General features: G+C 41.1%; 1 protein-coding gene across 1 annotated transcript in view; it reads left to right on the top strand.

The window, feature by feature from the left end:
- LOC122800241 (GAS2-like protein 2A) overlaps nt 1–17,499 on the top strand; it is an 862,925-nt gene that overhangs the window by 827,842 nt on the left and 17,584 nt on the right. Inside the window, exon 5 of the mRNA XM_044069733.1 lies at nt 2,996–3,320. Within this exon, the coding sequence (XP_043925668.1) occupies nt 2,996–3,320 (325 nt within the window). The remainder of the gene's footprint in view (nt 1–2,995; nt 3,321–17,499) is intronic.

Below are 17,499 nucleotides of genomic sequence, written 5' to 3'. Positions count from 1 at the left end.
AAAATTGCACTTGACTGTTTGAACAACTGTGCAATGGTAAGGAGGTTTCTATGGATTTCAAAGGTCACCCCACCCCACCCCCAAAGATCAGCCAAACAGTGAGAAAAAGTGAACCAAAATGCAGGACTGCAGCTCTGGAAAAATACTGGCTCAGAACTGAAAGTGGTTACACAAGCATCTGTGGCAAAGGAGAAATAAACTTAAAGAAATTAGACTGTGGACTGCTAAGAACAATCAGTGGAGCAGAGTTTAAGAATAAAGTACTGGTGGGACTGCTGTGATCTAAGAAAATTGAGCTACTATAGTATACTCAAACCGCCGACTTCACTGTTACACACACATCTATTTGCTTGCAGGGACTCTTCTGTAGAAGAATGAAAACACACTAAAGAAACAGCTGAGTGCACTGAATCAGTGGTGACGGTGCACAAATACATATTCAGAGCAGAAAGTGGTTTAATAACTGTCTAGGACAAGGAGGAATAAAGGAAGGAAGACCAAGGGTGACTTCCTTGAAAGTCATGCAGTTCCACTGAAGAAAGACAGGAGGATAAAAATAATGGGAGTAGCAAATCTAGAAGTGAACAAAATATAGGAGAAAGAAATAGTTTGATAGTTTGAGTAAGGGTAAATGTCAGCAATTGTTGGAGGTAGAGAGTAAAAGCTGACCAGCAGGGTGGGTGTGTGTGTGTGTGTGTGTGTGTGTGTGTGTGTGTGTGTGTGTGTGTGTGTGTGTGTGTGTGTGTGTGTGTGTGTGTGTGTGTGTGTGTGTGGGGGGGGTTACAGAGTATAAGGCTTTTGCTTACAGTCTAGGACACTGAAGCACTTGTCTTCAGACTACTGTCTGTGCAGTCTGATATACATGCAGAACAGACTGGATGACCCTAGCACTTAAAACAGAAGGGCAGAGGTGGTATGCAGTCTGTCCTAAATAAATGGTGGGTGGATGGAATGGACTAAGACTGCCTTTTGAATGAGCCTGCTGTGTGTATGCTTTAAGGATGTTTCCAGTGAACCCTGCAAGTCCCTTGCACCCTATGAGAGAGAGAGAGAGAGAGAGTATGAAGGAAGGAATGATGTACACCTTCACAGCACCTAGTGAATCATAAATTGTTGGTAATGTCACCTGTCATGCAGTCAAACGCTGACTTGTGGTGAGACCTCCTCAGAGGCTGTCCCCTACCTTGCTGCTCTGCCTCATGGTGAGTCCATTTTGGGGTACATACCTAGCTTTTTCTTCCTAGTTTTGTCCCTGTACTAACCCTGATTAATCACTACTTATTCAATGCCTTATTTAAATTAATATTGTACGCATCTCTTGCTCATAATAGCTTGCTGCAACCTGTTGTTTTTGTATACTGTTACACACTGTGTATGTTGTGAGTACCTACTTAGAGGGCTTTGAAAATATGTTTGACTCCTATCTGTTACGTTCTATCTGTGTTATCTGGAACTTTTCTCCCCGGGCCTCTGCTGAAAATGGACAGGTGTCCAGTCGGACTATCCCAGTGAACAAATGTAAAATAAATAAATAAATACATTTTCCCCATGAGTTACATGCATTAGAGATATGTTCCCCCAAGTTATGTTACTCCATTGTATGATTTAATGCTCACTGGGGTATAGCTGTTTACTTTTTTTTATAAAATAAAAACAAAACATGTTTAAAAGGCGAATGGCAGCAGTTTGGTAGACCTGACACTTAACAGTAATGTGTCACTCAAACATAAAGCTTAATTAGGAGTGAAAATATAATTACAGTAAAATGAAGCAGGATGTGCTTTTTGTTTGCTTTGAAGTGTTTTTCCTCTCTCCTATCCAGTTGGTGTACTCTAAACAGCTTCAGTTAGAGGGTATTTGTTCACATCGTATGAAGATGTATCCCATGCCTGTTGCATGAGGTGACCTGCTTTCTGTCTATGCCTGAATAGAGAGATTTATTTCCTACAGATAAGTTTTACTTTGGTGTTTCTTGATTTTATACCATGTACTTGTAGTTTGCCTATGCTGAACCTTGACCCCGTTTGTATGATGAGAAAAAAGATCAGTGAATTTTGCCACTGCTTGTCCGTCTGACTGGGACACCAGGAGTGAATACTTTAAATAAAATACTCCACACCATTCAGTGATATCAGTATCAAATAATACTCTGATACTTCTGCTGTCTCCGGAGATCTTCCTGTCTGCAAACCACTGAAAAGTATTAATGGGTGGTGGGGGGGGGGGCATCATGCTAAAATGTTTATCTGAAGAGATTTTTCTTCTGAAGAGCTTGCTTTATCTGTGACTGTCCTGCTGCGACTGGTACAGTCTCAGCTAGTGAACCTGCAGTGCCCCCTGCTGTTTGATCAGAAAACAGTTGTTACTTGACTGTAATCAGAAAGGTTAAGGTTCTGCTAGGTGCACAACTGTGTCCAATTGATTATTTCAGCATTGGATGGGGGAATATATTAATAATAATTGTAAAGTTATTCCTCCCTACTGATTTATATGCTTGTTTTCCCTTTTCATTTTGATGTTTAAAATTAATATCTTACTTTTTCCCTTTGAAATCAAATCTGTTACAGTGCCTGGGCTCCCATGTGTAAGCCTGAGAGCTCAATTTGTTCCCATCATCTTCTCACTTTTTTTTAACTTCTAGTTACCATCTTTGTAGGCTTAATTGCGCAGCACCTCCCACTGACTACTTTATTGCTTCAGCTGACATTCACATGTAGTGATTGTTATAGTGCTTGGCTTGTATCCTGTTGCAAAAAGATGAAATTATGCTTTTTTACATAAAAAGCAAAGTGTGTGAAATGTTACCTCCTTTAAGGATTCGCTCCCTCTCAGGAAAAAGGCAGACTTGTTTGATTTGCAAGCTTGTCCTTTATCATGATGGCAGATTCAAAGGTTGTGTTACATTTTGAGAATTTAGTATCATGGGGCTAGCCTTGTTTTCCTCTAATTATTTGTAATGCAAATTTATAATCATTAATGCTGTATCTCTTAATAGCACACCGTCTCCAGATGGGGAAAGCTGGTGGATTTCCCTCAGTAAAGACACCTGTAGCTGTCAACTTGCAAGCTCCAAGGGTTCCTAGTCCTGGACCACAGCGTACTGTTGAAGATGCAAACAGTAGTATTCAGAGAGGAGATGTGCCAAGGCAGTGTTCTACACCCGCTTCCAGTAGTCATCAAGAGAGGATGGAGAAGCCATTACAGGTCTGCACGGTTACTCCTGTCCCACACCAGCCAGCAGCCACTACACAGACTGTAAGGAATTTAACCACAGTGCCTCCACGTGACAGATCAGAGCCACAACAATTGCTTTCATTAAGGTTGGTTAAACTATTCACAGTGCACATTAATTTTCACCATCTGTCCTTCTATTTCCAAACCACTCTCTTCTGCTGGATTGCCTTCATTTTTTTGTTTTGTACATGATTGGTTCATAAAAGACACAAATTCTTACTGGTGCAGAAGGACCCATTACCCAACATTATCATTGCCTTCTTGGACCTGTGATTATGGATATCAGTTGGGTACGACAACCCTGTGTTTCCAAAAGTCAAACATTCCTCTTATGCTGTGCTGATGATGATGCCATAAGAAGGCAGAAATATGCATGTCCGCAGCTAAAGGAGTTTGGCTTTATTGGCCTGAAACTGTCCGTAAATAGACTTAAAGGTAAAAGTAAAAGAAAAAGTCATGGACATTCAGAATTGACATTTAGCTGAAACACCTGATATCCGTAATGGTAATTTGCATATATCCCATGTTGCCTTTGATACAAGAGGTTTAAGGTATCACACAGTGGAAAGTCTAGCTTTGCTAGATTTTTCTTTTTGTGTTTTTTAACCAGTTGGTTTTCCTGTGTGACCTTTTTTACTCATTGTTTTAGTTTGTTAGTTGTGATATTTTGCAGACACCCTAATGTTTATGGATATCAGTTGGGTACGACAACCCTGTGTTTCCAGCACTCAAATATTCTTCTTATGCTGTGCTGATGATGCCATATTAAGGCAGAAACACAGTTAGAGGAGTTTGACTTTATTGGCCCGAAATTGTCCATAAGTAGACTTCTTGAAGGTAAAAGAAAAAAGTCATGGACATTCAGAATTCCTATTTACACCTGATATCCTTAAGAGATTATTTGCATATATCTCATGTTCCTCTGATACAAGAGGTTTAAGGTATCACACAGTGGAAAGTCTAGCTTTGCTAGATTTTAGTTTTTGTCCCTTCTTGGAGCTAGAATTAAAAGGCATGTGATTTTTGTACCATAAATTATATACACAAGAACCACATGAAACAAAAAAGAATGGAATATGCCGTATACACTACAAAATTAATTTGCTTTTCTATGCACAAAGCTTCTCATTTTTTAAAAAGCAACTTCATTATGCTGGATTTTAGTCCAAGAAGGCAACAGAAATGTTGGGTAATGGGTCCTCCTGCACTTGTAAGAATTCATGCTTTTTACAAAACAATCATGTATAAAGCAAAGAAGGCAATCCAACATACAAAGTGGTTCAAATTTGCTGAGAATGACATAGTTGCTAGCAAGAAAAAAAATATCTCAATCTGGGAATGCAAAGTTCTAATCATCACTTGGATAATTTTTGATGTTGACAAAAGCTCAGTGGTAATCAAACTTGTTTTTAGTTGCAGCGTAAACGAAAAAGTGTGCTTTATTTGTGCTTACATTGACAGGAACTGAACGACTCTTTTGTACACACATTTGATTTTTGGAATTCAAAATGATCTAGCTGGTAAACATCACCTGTTTAAGAAAAATGGAAGTAATCTGCATACAGCCAACACATATCTTTTTTTAATAAATTGACACTGTATTGGAATCTTTTCACTTGTTTAGCAAGACAATAACATGTTATGGTTGCATAAAAGTTCTGTTGTTAAAATTAATTTTACAAACGCCAGCAGAGTAAAAGCTAAAGTGCATTAGTTCATGACTTGTAGCACAGTTTTACTGTGGTTATTGTGGCTGCACACTTTTTAAAACTGATAGGCAATTTAATTTAGAGGAAGGCTTGTAAAAAACAATTTCATATAAAACTGATAAAGAAATTCTGACTTTAATAGCTTTCTGCATCCACCGTAAGACTTCCAGGGAAGACTTGAAAATGTTGAATTGCTTGCATAACAGTAGCAGGATGCATGCCTGGTCATTAGTACTGGAACCCAAGTCTTGCATCTTTTAATTAATAAGGCTTTACTGTCTGTTGACATCAGAAACTGATTTCTGTCAAAGCTGTAATTTAAAACAAGTGGTAAAATTTACATCAAGAGAAGTAAATGCTGTTGATGTGTGATTGACAGATTTTTCTTTCCTGATAAGGGGCACATTGACACACTCACCTAGTCCATAGCTCCACCCATTGGCAGGGAGAAATCATCGTTGTCTTTTTATATTTATACCCTTCATTTTAAGAGCTGTTAAATATCTATTAAGAGAACTAAATTTAAATCCAGGTAGTAAATATGTAATTATGAAACTCTGCAAAACATCTGTAAAGAACAGCAATGAACACTCTCAGTGGGCTTTACAAGACTATTTTTAGAGAAAGTTCTTGATGCATGTAGGATATTACAAATCACGGTTTCTAGTAAACTGGTAAATTATGACCTTTTTGTAGGTATTGCTTTTGATTAAAAAAGATGGGTGCACAGGAATATGTATTTAAGAGGAAAACAATTTTCTTTGTAGTGAGGCACAAAGACAGCTTAGTAAAGCTTTCCAAATTAACACACTGATGAAATGTCTGTGGTAAAGCCCTTTCTTTAACCTTACAGCGTACTTCACTGCTGTTTTTTCCCAGCAGGCTCTATGCTTACCAGTGACTACTTCTCCTTGCTGCTGCCTCAGCTGTTGACCAGGTATTTTCATTATTTCCCATACAAGTGTTGAAGTCTCTCAGTAGAGCTACAAAGCTGGTAGGTGATACCCTGTCAAACACCACTCTCATAGTCATGCTGTGAATAACTGCTACGAACATATGCACAAATAGACTGATCTCGTGTTGCCATTCATTTGTTCCTCAGCTGATTGCTCTTGGATCCAACCTCTGAGCCAGCTTGGCTGTTTTCGTTAGATTCATGGGTCCAGTTCTCGAGCATCTCCCTTACCCATAATGCCCAACCAATCTAACATACCCTAGATATCATTTTCTGCCATATTACTCAGAAGCGGATTGCCTTCTTTTGAGACTTTGGGTTTTTTTTCCAGTATGTAAAGCTTGTATGTTGTCTTCTTTTAATTAACTTTTTCACCGTCTCTTGCTTTCTGGATAGTTTTCAGGTTCTGTCCATCAGGCACATTTTTCCTACTCTCTTGTAGTTTGGGTACTCTACTGAGAATCATTGTTGGTATTATTGTTTTTATTCTTAACAATCTTCCCTTCCCTACTTTCTAGAGGGTATTTGTTTGTGCCATTGTTGGTACTGTCTTGTAGTTTAAAACAAATCTTTTCGATGGCTAATTTGAAAGTTCCTTCTTCTCCTCTCCTTTATCTCCTTAAAATGGCAGATAAAACAAATGGTTCTAAAAAGTGCACTTCCTGTGGGCATACGATTGCCAATTCTGATGCCTACAGGGAATGTGTTTACTGCTTGGGCGTTGCCCATTTAGAAACTGATTATTCTGTCTGTGCTGGTTTTAATTCTAGGGCTGTTAGTGACCAGAGAAATAAATTAATGCTAAAGGGTCTTCTTCCCACTTCATTTTCTCTAGCTACTGAGGCTCAGCCCCCCCCCCCCCCCCCCACACACCAAAGAGTTCCAAAAATAGGAAGCCTGAAGTAGCTGTGAAAGATGAGGACTCTAAGAAGACATCTCTGGACTGTTCATCTGCATCGGCTCCATCCTGCAAACCTCCTGCCAAACTATCAGAAAAAGTCTGATCCAGCACCCTCTCATCCTACCTCCTCGTAACCTAGATAGCGTTGGATCTGGTCACCATAGTTCACGCTGGAGCTGATCTCTCCTCTGTTATTCTCCCCATTTCTCCAAGAAACTCTGAGGAGACATTCCAGGCCACCATCTACCAGCTTCTCCTTTAGGTCCTCCAGGTGATTGTCTAAACTAAAGCAGAGGTGGATAAGATGATGAGGAAGTTCCTCAGAGTGCAGATCCAGATGGGGGTAATTCTGTTTCCCATCGGACCCATGAGCCTGCCCTCCACTGATCTTATACTGACATCTTCGATCCATCCTGTGGTTGCTTTCTCTGGGAAAGAGGCAGCATTTTCGGCATGTCCATGGAACAAACTGTCTTGCCCCAAGGTCGGTCCTTCTTCCAGCCACAAAAAGAAAAAAATAAGCAAACAGCCTTTGCCACCACAGCAGGCTAGCAATTTGCCTCATCCACAGGTACATGACTCTGCTGTGACCATTTGTCGTATGTTAGGCCACTCATCTTTTACCCTGGATTCCTGTGGTATAGCACCTACAGTCACTATGGACCGAGGGTTAGCCACATTCTCTGCAGCTGTTGGGGTTCCCTCAACAGGCAAGGGAGACTCAGTCTCACTGGTCCTGGGAGAGGGACAGGGAAGATGTGTCCCTATTTTGTCAGAATGTGGTGCCCGCCCCTGAGGAAGCTACTGCTGCCATTCATAACACTGCTGGCCCCATTTTTTTGTCAAAAAGAAACCAAAAGCTAAACATGTATATTCCTCAAATTTCCTTAGGAGTAGTTTACTTGGTCTGACTCAGAGTTTTATTCAGGCTTTTGAGCCTTCTTATTTATTGCTTTTTGGTAAAATAAAGAATGATACCTACTTTCTTGAGAGTTTCAAGATTTTCCTCCTCAGTTTTCTGATTTAGACTAGCAGCAGAACTGAGTTTCTTTTTCTCCCTTTGGGGTTTCTGTCTCTCTTTGAGACTATTTCTAGAACATGCCAGTGTTTTCAATGGGAGAACACTAAGATTTCTCAGTCCCTCAGAACATTTTATGAACTGTCACAGAAGGCATTTCCTGAACTTTCTCTATTTCCTCTAGTGGTGCAACAGTTAGTGTTGTCATCTCACAGCAAGAGGTTCTCCGGTTCGATTATCAGCTAGGTGCCTTCTGTGTGGAGTCTACATGTCCTCCCTGCATTTGTGTGGGTTTTGTCCGGGTACTCTGGTTTACTTCCACATTCCAAAGACCTATGTCTGGAGCATTTCTTCCCAGGCCTCCACTGAAAATGTCCCAATCTGACTTTCCCAGTAAACAAATGTTAAATAAAATAATAATTAAAAAGTTCTGTCAGCTTTGGAGGCTGTGTGTGTGTTTCTGTCTGTATTTTTTTCTGATAGCCAGCCTACTGCCCTTAAAAGGGCAGAGAGAATACGTTTGTCAGTCTTAAGTTTTTATACACTCTTCCCAAACGTGACCCAGCAGCTGTAGCTTTATTTATTCTTGTTGCTGCTAAACAGGTAATTCCTATCCTACTCTTCCTGATAAGAATGGGAAGATTATAGATGGGTACTGGAAAATAGTGTATGCTTCTGCAACTTTGATTTTCAGAATTTTGAATTGTCATGTTTAGATGTTAGTGTTTATTCCGACAAATTGTGAAAGTATGAGGAATGTTTTTGAGCACTTTTTTTTCTCTTGAGGAAACATCTGCTTTAAATTTAGCTTATTTTGTTGTACTAGTCACTGCTCTTTGTTTAGTGTGTGTGTATGACTCCTTTGATAATTCTTCCAGGGCTATGGCCTTTGGGACTGCTTTGAGGAGGTTTGCTTGGCTGAATTCTCTGAACCTCCCAAGAGGATGTGAATAATGAGATTTTATTTTTCTGTTTTGAATAGTGATTCACTTTTTGATTCCTTTGCTGCAGAGGTGATCAAAAAGTGTGAAGAATGGGCAGGCTAATTCAGGGAATCTCTAAACTTTTCTGCCTTCCTTTTTCTAATTTTCTAGGGATTGTCTCATCCTCATCCAATTTTGGCATAATGGTTAGGGTGTGCCAGAAATAATTCTGGAACCCCCCAAGTCAAGGACAGTCCAAGTGGTCATTTTGATTGTTTAAGGGACTCTGATCCCCCTCCAACCTTGGCAATCCCTTTTCCCTTCCAGAAAGTCTGAATCTCAGTTTTTCTTTTGGCAACAGATAGTTTTTAGACAAGTGGGTTCTAAAGATCAGTCATCAAGGTTATAGATGGCAATGAGAGGATAATTATCCTCATTCACCAGGCCACACTTCTTTATTTCCATCTATCCATCATTACATGCCTTTCTCTCCTTCCCAAGTTCAAGGATGTTTTTAGTGCCAAAGAAAAAAGATGCTTGGAAAAGAATTCTGGATCTTTCTTCTTAGACCTGTTTGTGATAGTGCCTAACTTCAAAATGATGTCATTTCATAGTCTGTTACCTCTTCACCTCTTCTTCCTCATTCAAGTTTCCTTGTAAGTCTACATTTAAAAGATGCTTACCTCATCCTTTTCATCCAGACTTTGAGCTTGTCTTAAAGTTTGTGTGCCTTGATAACTTTATCAGTTTTCTCTGCTTTGCCCTTTAGACTATCCACAGTACCAAGAGTGTTCACTAAGTGGCTAGCTCCAGTTATAGCTTACTGCAGGCTACAGGGTATCCATTTTCTTTTTTGCATATTTAGATGACTTGCCTGTCTTGCAGAGTCTTTTTCAAAGAGTCGGAGTGAGAGAGATCTAGGACCCCAGATGGGATTCCAAGAGAACATTCAAAATTCCTTTTTGACTCTTTCACACAGGATTGTGTTCCTGGGGTATCAGCTGGACACCTCAGTTTAAAGGGGCTTACTTCCACAGGAAAAATAAATCTGTGTCTGAGGTTTTCCATTCAGGCTGTGGTCACTGCAAAGGAATACATCAGGATTTTGGGTCTCATGGCATCTGTGATTCTCATGATAACCCTGGCAAGATTTCAGTGAGAACGATACAGTGATATTTGAAGTCTCTTTGGTTCCAGCATCAACATCCCTTGTCTTTTTAAATCCCAGTGTGGTGGTTTGTTGATAGAAAATGTACTTGGTAGAGAGAACAAATGCACATAAATCTGGCTCTCTCCTTATCCTTCCATGTTCCAATGCAGTCAGTTATCTCAGATGTCTCACTTTGCTTGCGGAGCCGTTTCAGGAAGGATAATAATACAAGGTGTGTTGGACACCTAGGACAGATGCCAGCAAATAAATATGAAAGAGATGTTTGTCCTGATCAAGGCACTCGACTTTCTGAATCATCGTTGGTCCCCAGGACCTCTTCAAATTGTTTCAGACAATACCACAGTCATGTAGTACATTTTCAAACAGAGAAGAACCAGGTTATAACCCGTTTGCAGACTAGCCTTGTTAGCTTGTGATATAGTTTCACAGCACAGTCCCACACTACAGGCATTCTTCATTCCATCAGAGCAGTAGTGTGCGGCAGGCAAGCTGAACAGGACTGGGCAGACACACGTATTCAAACCAGATCAGGGGTCTTCCAAGATTTGATCCATCTGTGGGGAGTTCCTCTAGCCAGACTCATTTGCCTCCTCTCTAAGTAACCAGCTGTCAAGATTCTGCTCCAGAACTCCATGCTAGAAGGCCTGAAAGACAGATGCCTTTTTTCTTTAATAGCAATGTTCCTGTATGCTTTTCCATCCTTTCCACTGATATCTGGGGCATTTCTGAAGATTCAAAAGGAATCCCCCAAGATCTTTGTGGTGATTCCTTGATAGCCCAGGCAAAAGTGGTTCTCCCTTCTTTTGGAAATGGCCAGGGGCAGTTACCAGAAGCTTCCTGACAGAATGGATCTACTCAGCCAAGATCAGAGGTATTTGATACACCCTGACCCCAATCAACTTTAACAGACTGCCTGGATAATAGGGTCTTATTTTCCTTTAGGCACCTGTTTACTGAGGATGTACAGCAGGTACTAATGGAGGCAAGAAAGCCTGCTACTAGAAAGTCATATATTGGCAAAGGCAAAAATTTTTGTAGCTGGTACTAGCAACATAACTGGCACCCATTCACGTCTAGTTGTTCTCTGGTTTTACAATATTTATGTGAGTTACTGTCCTCTGACCTTTCTTACTTCATCATCAAGGTTCAGTTATTGGCCATTTTAGCATATCTGCCCATGGATCCTCTGTTTCAAGGCTTTCAAATGTCAAAATGTCTTTGAAAGAGGTTTTGCTTAAGAGGCCTCCAAGAAAACCAATGGCCCCTTATTGGGATCTTAATTTTCTGTTAGAGTAGTTTGTTTCATTTGAACCAGCTTATTTGAGGCTCTTAACAGGAAAAAACTGTTTACTGATTGCTCTGATGTCTGTAAGAACATTGTCTGAGTTGCAAGCTTTTATAGCGAGCCAGCCCCATCTCATTTCCACAGAGACAGTGTTTCTTTGAGAACATATCTATCTATCTTCTGTTACTAAAGTGACATCAGAGTTTTCTTTAAGCCAAAGTGTCCATTCCATTTACTTTACTGATCTTAAAAATGAGGAAGAAAGGATACTCTATGCCCTTGGATGTCCACTGACTACTCTCTTACCATCTGGGCAGAACTAAATCTTTCAGATCTTTGAAACTGCTATTCTTTTCTTGTGAAGGTAAGGGCACAGGCCATTTCCAAATGGTTGTATGGTTGTTTAAGGCTATTTTGTTGTACCCATCACAACAAAACCTTTCCAGGCAGGGTCAAGTTCAAGTTTTCCAGGGCATTGGCTTTATCTCATGGCGTTTTGGAAAGGGTTGGATTCTAGACGTATTGCAGAAGGTGTTACTTGGTTCTCTGTACATACTTTTACAAAGCATTATAAACTTGATTCCTTCTCTAGTTCTGGATCAGGCTTTGCAAAGACCATTCTCCAGGGGCTCCTGGACTCTTCTTCCGCTTCCCCAATAAGCTAATGTAATCTACCCGTATAGCTAAGGCTATTGTAGCAGTAATCAGTGGGATGAACATTGTATAGCTGTGCAAGTAGACTTACCATAAGAGTAGATGTTTAGATGACCACTGCTGCACTAGCTGATCCCCACCATCCTCCTTATTTCTTGGTGTGTTGCTTATGCCAGGGTGTGGTTTATTTTGTGTTCTTCCTATCATTGCCCTATTAGTACTCAACATCCGTTTCTGTGATGGCAGGAAAGCTTTGAAGGGTTTGGCACCCAAACTTGTCTTTTAGTCAGCTCAGCTCAAACTGCCTGACAGTTTGGGCACATGCTAGCCTCCCTAATGCTTTAGAAGCTGGACGGCTATTATATCCTTGGCAGGTTATAACCCATACAACTAAGGCTCTTGCAGCAGTAGTCATTTGAACATTTACTGTCACAGTAAGTTTACTTGCACAACTGTCCTTTCTGGCCTTGGAATTCCTTTGAAATTATCTGGGGAGTGTGGCATGCTACTGCTTGGTGGAAGGTTGGGAAAGAGTGGGGGCACGTTTTGAGGTAAATTTATCTGCTAAAATGGTAGCTATGTCTTTTCATGATGAGTATTCATTATGTATTAACTCAGTACATTGCTGGGTATTGCTTCTAAGGTTTCTGACATAGCTGAAAATGGCTTTGTAGTTCATAGGTGTTTACTAGGCTAACTAACACAAGGGCCTTTTTGAACCTAGCCGTGCATCCCAAATCTCTGATAAGTTCTGGTACCCTTGATGAGTGTAAGCAGGGGTTTGGGAGACCATAGGTTCATAGGAGATTACTAGGCTATCAAGCCGGTGGTCATTTTAAGCCTAGCCAATTCAACCCAGTGTAATACCATAGAGGTAGTAGTCAATACCCAAGATAACATTTACTGATGACTGCCCATATCCAAGAGGGTTGTGGGTGCTGTCCCCAGTAAGAATTTACAGTGCCCATCCACTCATCCAGGTGAAACATTTACATGCAGGGGCCTGGGAGATGAACCATTTACAGGTTGCCTGTGTCCATTAGAGACACAGGTGCCAAACCAGGGATGCATTTCCTGTTCCCCATCCAATTGTCTAAGTTCTTAATATAGGTAGCAATTTTCAGTTTACACTTACCTTAGGAGATGTCATTTTGCTTCTGAGATCTTTGTTAATCTTTTTGAGTTAACTTTTGGAGGTTGTGATATTAACTTATTTTGTTCTTAAGGACAATAAGTTTCTTCCTATTATTGTACAGTTTGTTTATACTAGGGTTGCACTATAGGGGGTTATTCCTGAACATGCCTTTGTATTAGTGTTTGGAGGAGCCTGATGCCTCAGTGTATGCTTTTAGATGAGCATTGATACTAGCCATGTGCGAAATGGGGTCATCGGGGGGGGGGGGGTGTTGTTTAAATTGCATCAGGTCAGCAGCTAACTATAATAAATTTGCCACAGAATAGTTTTCTAAAGGCAGAAGAGGTTGGTAAGTCAAGTTTTACCGTCATTGAACTCTTGGAAGCTATTTATAAAATCAAGGAAGAGTTAAGTGGTATTTATGAAATCTATGAAGAGTTAGGTACGTTAAAAGAAATTTGAAGATGTATTATGTTTATATGTAATAGTGCTTCCATTTTTTGATACATCTTTGAGAACCTGTAGCAAAGACCTACACTTGCTCCTTGGCATAGTTCAGTTTCTAACAGACGCATATGCACGTACACACACACACACACACACACACACACACACACACACACACACACACACACGCACACACTGAATACAAATCCCTGCTGCTTAAATAAATACTGATATTACTGCACTGACCGACATCTGACTTGCAAGAATGATCAATACCCTTTCTGCAGTGCCAGTTTTCCCTTTCAGCCTGCACCCAAGGCAGCCGTCTCTTCATCCTGTCATAGCTATGACTTTAGTTCTTATTGTAAATGGATTTCTGTGTGCAGTCCCAGAGTAGGCCTCTGAGATTACATACTAGGTTCTATTTGCTTTTTCAGAACAGACTAAAGAAGTTGCATGTTGGGTTCTGCATGCAGTCTCAGACCGGTTGTCTGTGATTATATGCTAGATTCCATGTGTATTCTTGGACCAGACTTCACGGATTGTGGGATAGGTTCAGTATGTAATCTCACACAAGACCTCTGATATTGTCTTAGGTTGATGTGCAGGCTCAGAGGATACCTCAGGGACTGTGGGTTGATGTGTAGTTTCAGACCAGACCTCGGATGTTATGTTAGGTTTGATGTGCAGTCTCGGTTCAGCCTTCAGAGATCATTTGTTAGGATCCATTTGCAATCCCAGGCTAGATCTGAGGAATTGAGTACTGGGTTCATTGTGCAGTCCCATACCATGACTGTGGAATAACAGTTTTTTTTTTTTTTTTTTTTATGCAAGTCCTAGACCAAGCCTTGGGGATCAAATAATGGGTTTATCGTGCATTTTCCAAGAAGTGTCAAGGATCATCCATGTGTAGACCCAGACCTGGCTTTAAGGATTATGTATTGAGTTCTATGTTCACTCCCTAAGAGGTTTCAGGCATCACACATCAGGTTTGTGGTGAATTTGTTGCTAATGACCTTTAACTTTATATATCAGTGGCTGCATGTACTTTAAACAGTGTAGTGCCGTTTTATTCAGTCTCAACCAAACATCTTGTCACACAGGAAAACTCAGATCACTTCACCATACTACAGGATTTTTCTTGATGTAAATTAAAACTGCTTCACTTCAGCAAATTGCTTCTTTGAAATGAAACAGTACCGGCTTTTACTGGACTAGGATTCAAACTGCACAAACTTTTGCTTAATATAGTACCTGTAGGTCCACTGCTGTCAGGACTCATGCCAGGAAAGGAAACATTAGTCTCTTAAAGCTCTCACAATTGTTTTTTTTTTCCTTTAAAGCAGGATTGCAATTTTCTGTGTGGTACCTCACAGTCAGGAAATACTCCCAAAAAGCGTTCTAGTTTGTTGAACAAGCTTCCAGAATTTTCTGGCACTTATACATGAAATGCCAGTGGCTCAGTAGGTAGTACATTTACCTTTGATCAGAAAGGCTGTTGGCTCTATTCCCATCAAGGTGTGATTAGCTTCATTTTCCAGTACTAACACTGCAGTGCAGCATTAGGGGGGTACTTAAATCTTTTTTTTTTCCAGCAAACATCTCTATTAATTTTTCATACATGACCTATCTTACATTTATACAAATGAAAAACAAACAACATGACACCACTTTAGTTGCAAACAGTATGCATCACAGACACCATTGAAACAACTGTAGTTGTAAACATTATACATCACTTATAATCCATCCAATCACAGTCAGTTAAGCATTATATATCTCATTCAAATCCTGCATCTTAAACCTCATTCCTGCTGTGCATATATTCTTCCCACAATTCCCATTTTCCTATGTAGTTTGCTCCCTTCCTTTTCTAAAGATCCCAATTCCAGTGGTTTTATCTCACTTACTATATTCACTACTTCTAGTAAAGTTGGTTTAGACTTTTGTTTCCATTTTCTAGTCATTGCTTTTTTGACAGCCACCATAATTAGACTCAGCAAGGCATTACTATTTATAGGCAATTCTGATTCTGTATCATAGCTCAGAAAATTAATCTCCCAAGTCAATCCAATCTGCTCACTCAGCATCTCTGACAGAGCGGTCTGCAGGAAATCCCAAAAGTCTGCCAGCTCATTACACTCCCAAAACAATATGGCCCCAGCCACCTCTTTCTTGCCCATCACACCTCCAACACTTGTTGTCCACCTGAGGAGAAATTCTTTGGAGTCTACTTGGGGTATAAAAATACCTATATAAATACTTCCAGGCAAAGATCATAAATCTAGAGTTTTTGGATATTTGGGAGATATACATATATCCTCCCATTGTCTGTTTGCGAATTGCTTATCCAGTCTCTCTTCCCAATCCTGTCTAAGCTGCTCTGATTGATTCTCATAATTATCATGCAGTATTTTATATGCTTTACTAATTATTCCATGTGAAGTTGTTAAATCTCACCGTTTATTCTCACTGATGGGTTCAGAGCCGATCCTCGGCTCTGACACGGCCGATAGCAAAGCTCAAGGTTTGCCAGTAGCTCGAGACCATGCTCCTTATCCCATGATGCACTGCTGGAATTACCCCAGATCTAGTTTGCCGAGGCACAGATCTCGGTGTTCCAGATAGCTCGAACCAATTAGTTTATATATATATATATATTTTTTTTTTTTTCCTGTATAGATTTAGACTTAGATTTAGATAAGTGCCCTGTGTTGGCTTGGGCCTAGTAGTTGGTCTGGTATTTAACCAATTTCTTAGTAGTTGTTTGTTAGATAGTTTCCTGCGTGTGTTTTTTCTATTGTTTAAATTTGTCTAATCCTGAAAAAGAGATGTCTGATGAGAAAGAGAAGCCACATCCTAAATCTGGCTTCAAAAAATGTCCGGATTGTGGACAAAAAATGTCAGTCACTGACGGGCACGTTCAGTGTGTTTATTGTCTGGGGGCATTACACTTCCAAGACTCTTGTAGCATCTGTCACTCCTCTTCCAGGGTACGTTTAGAGAGGAGGAGGAAATTGGTGGATAGGGGTTTACTTCAGCACCCCTTCTCGGAAGCACTGGGTGACCAAGATGGTGCTAGTAAAACCTCAGTCATCCAAGTCTTTAGGTGACTCCAAAGTATCGAAAAAGGCTAATAAAATGGAGAGTGCAGGGTCATCGGTTCCACTGCCCTCGGAACTGAGTGTCCCTTCTGTTCAGAGCCAGCTCACAACTTTGCAGCCGGTTTCTGAGATTCCCTCATCTCCTCTGCTCCAGTCAGCACCCTCGGTGCACTCCTCAAAGTCTTCTGTCAGCCTCTTGGATCTGGATATGGACCGGTTGGTGTAGAAGCTTTTACGGGCACCAGGCCTTGCCAAATTGTTGTCGGAACCGAAGACCATTAACCCGGACTTGACTGTTCCTCCTCCGAGCCGTACTGAACTTTCGGAGCCGGAGGAGCCCGACCTGATGGTTGTTGAGCCTGTGGAGCCGAGACCTGCTCCGGTGTTATTGGTTCCATCTTCTCGGATGTCCTCGGCGCCGACCAGGGACTCTAGGAGCCTACACTCTTCTGCCTGGTCCGGAGAGGATACCCATACCGATTTGTCGGTGATGACTCTTCCTCTTGGGGCTTCGGCTCGGATGAGCTCTGCTCCTATCTTGGGCTTGGAGCCCATGGCCTCAGTGCAGAAGATCTTAAGGTCCCTTCGGATCAGTCTACCCCTTCTCATCAGAGCCATGGTGCGTTCGATGCCATGAGGAGAGTCCTGTCTCCAAAGACATCATCAGCATCAAGTCTGGCTTCCTACTCCCCTCAAGCGCCTTTGTCCGCTCCTGCTTCTACCGGTCAACCCAAGCGTAGAGACCCTGAGCCTCAAGTAGCCCCACAGGCGCCCCCTGCTCTTCTGAGACCTCCCCAGATGCCCCCACTGAGGAGGTACCCAGGAAGAGACTGTGCAAGAGGAGGCGCTTGGACTCCCCACAGGAGTCTTTGACATCTGACACTGACTTGGATGAGTCAGAAGGGTCCCCTCGATCCCCCTCTGAGGATATCTCCTTTGCGGAAATATTAGAGATCCTTAATC

The sequence above is a fragment of the Protopterus annectens genome, chromosome 4.part0, assembly GCF_019279795.1.
Source record: "Protopterus annectens isolate FY-2018-M chromosome 4.part0, PAN1.0, whole genome shotgun sequence".
Lineage (NCBI taxonomy): Eukaryota > Metazoa > Chordata > Ceratodontiformes > Protopteridae > Protopterus > Protopterus annectens.
Note: the sequence above shows the minus strand (reverse complement) of the source record. Positions and strands in the feature narration are given on the sequence as shown.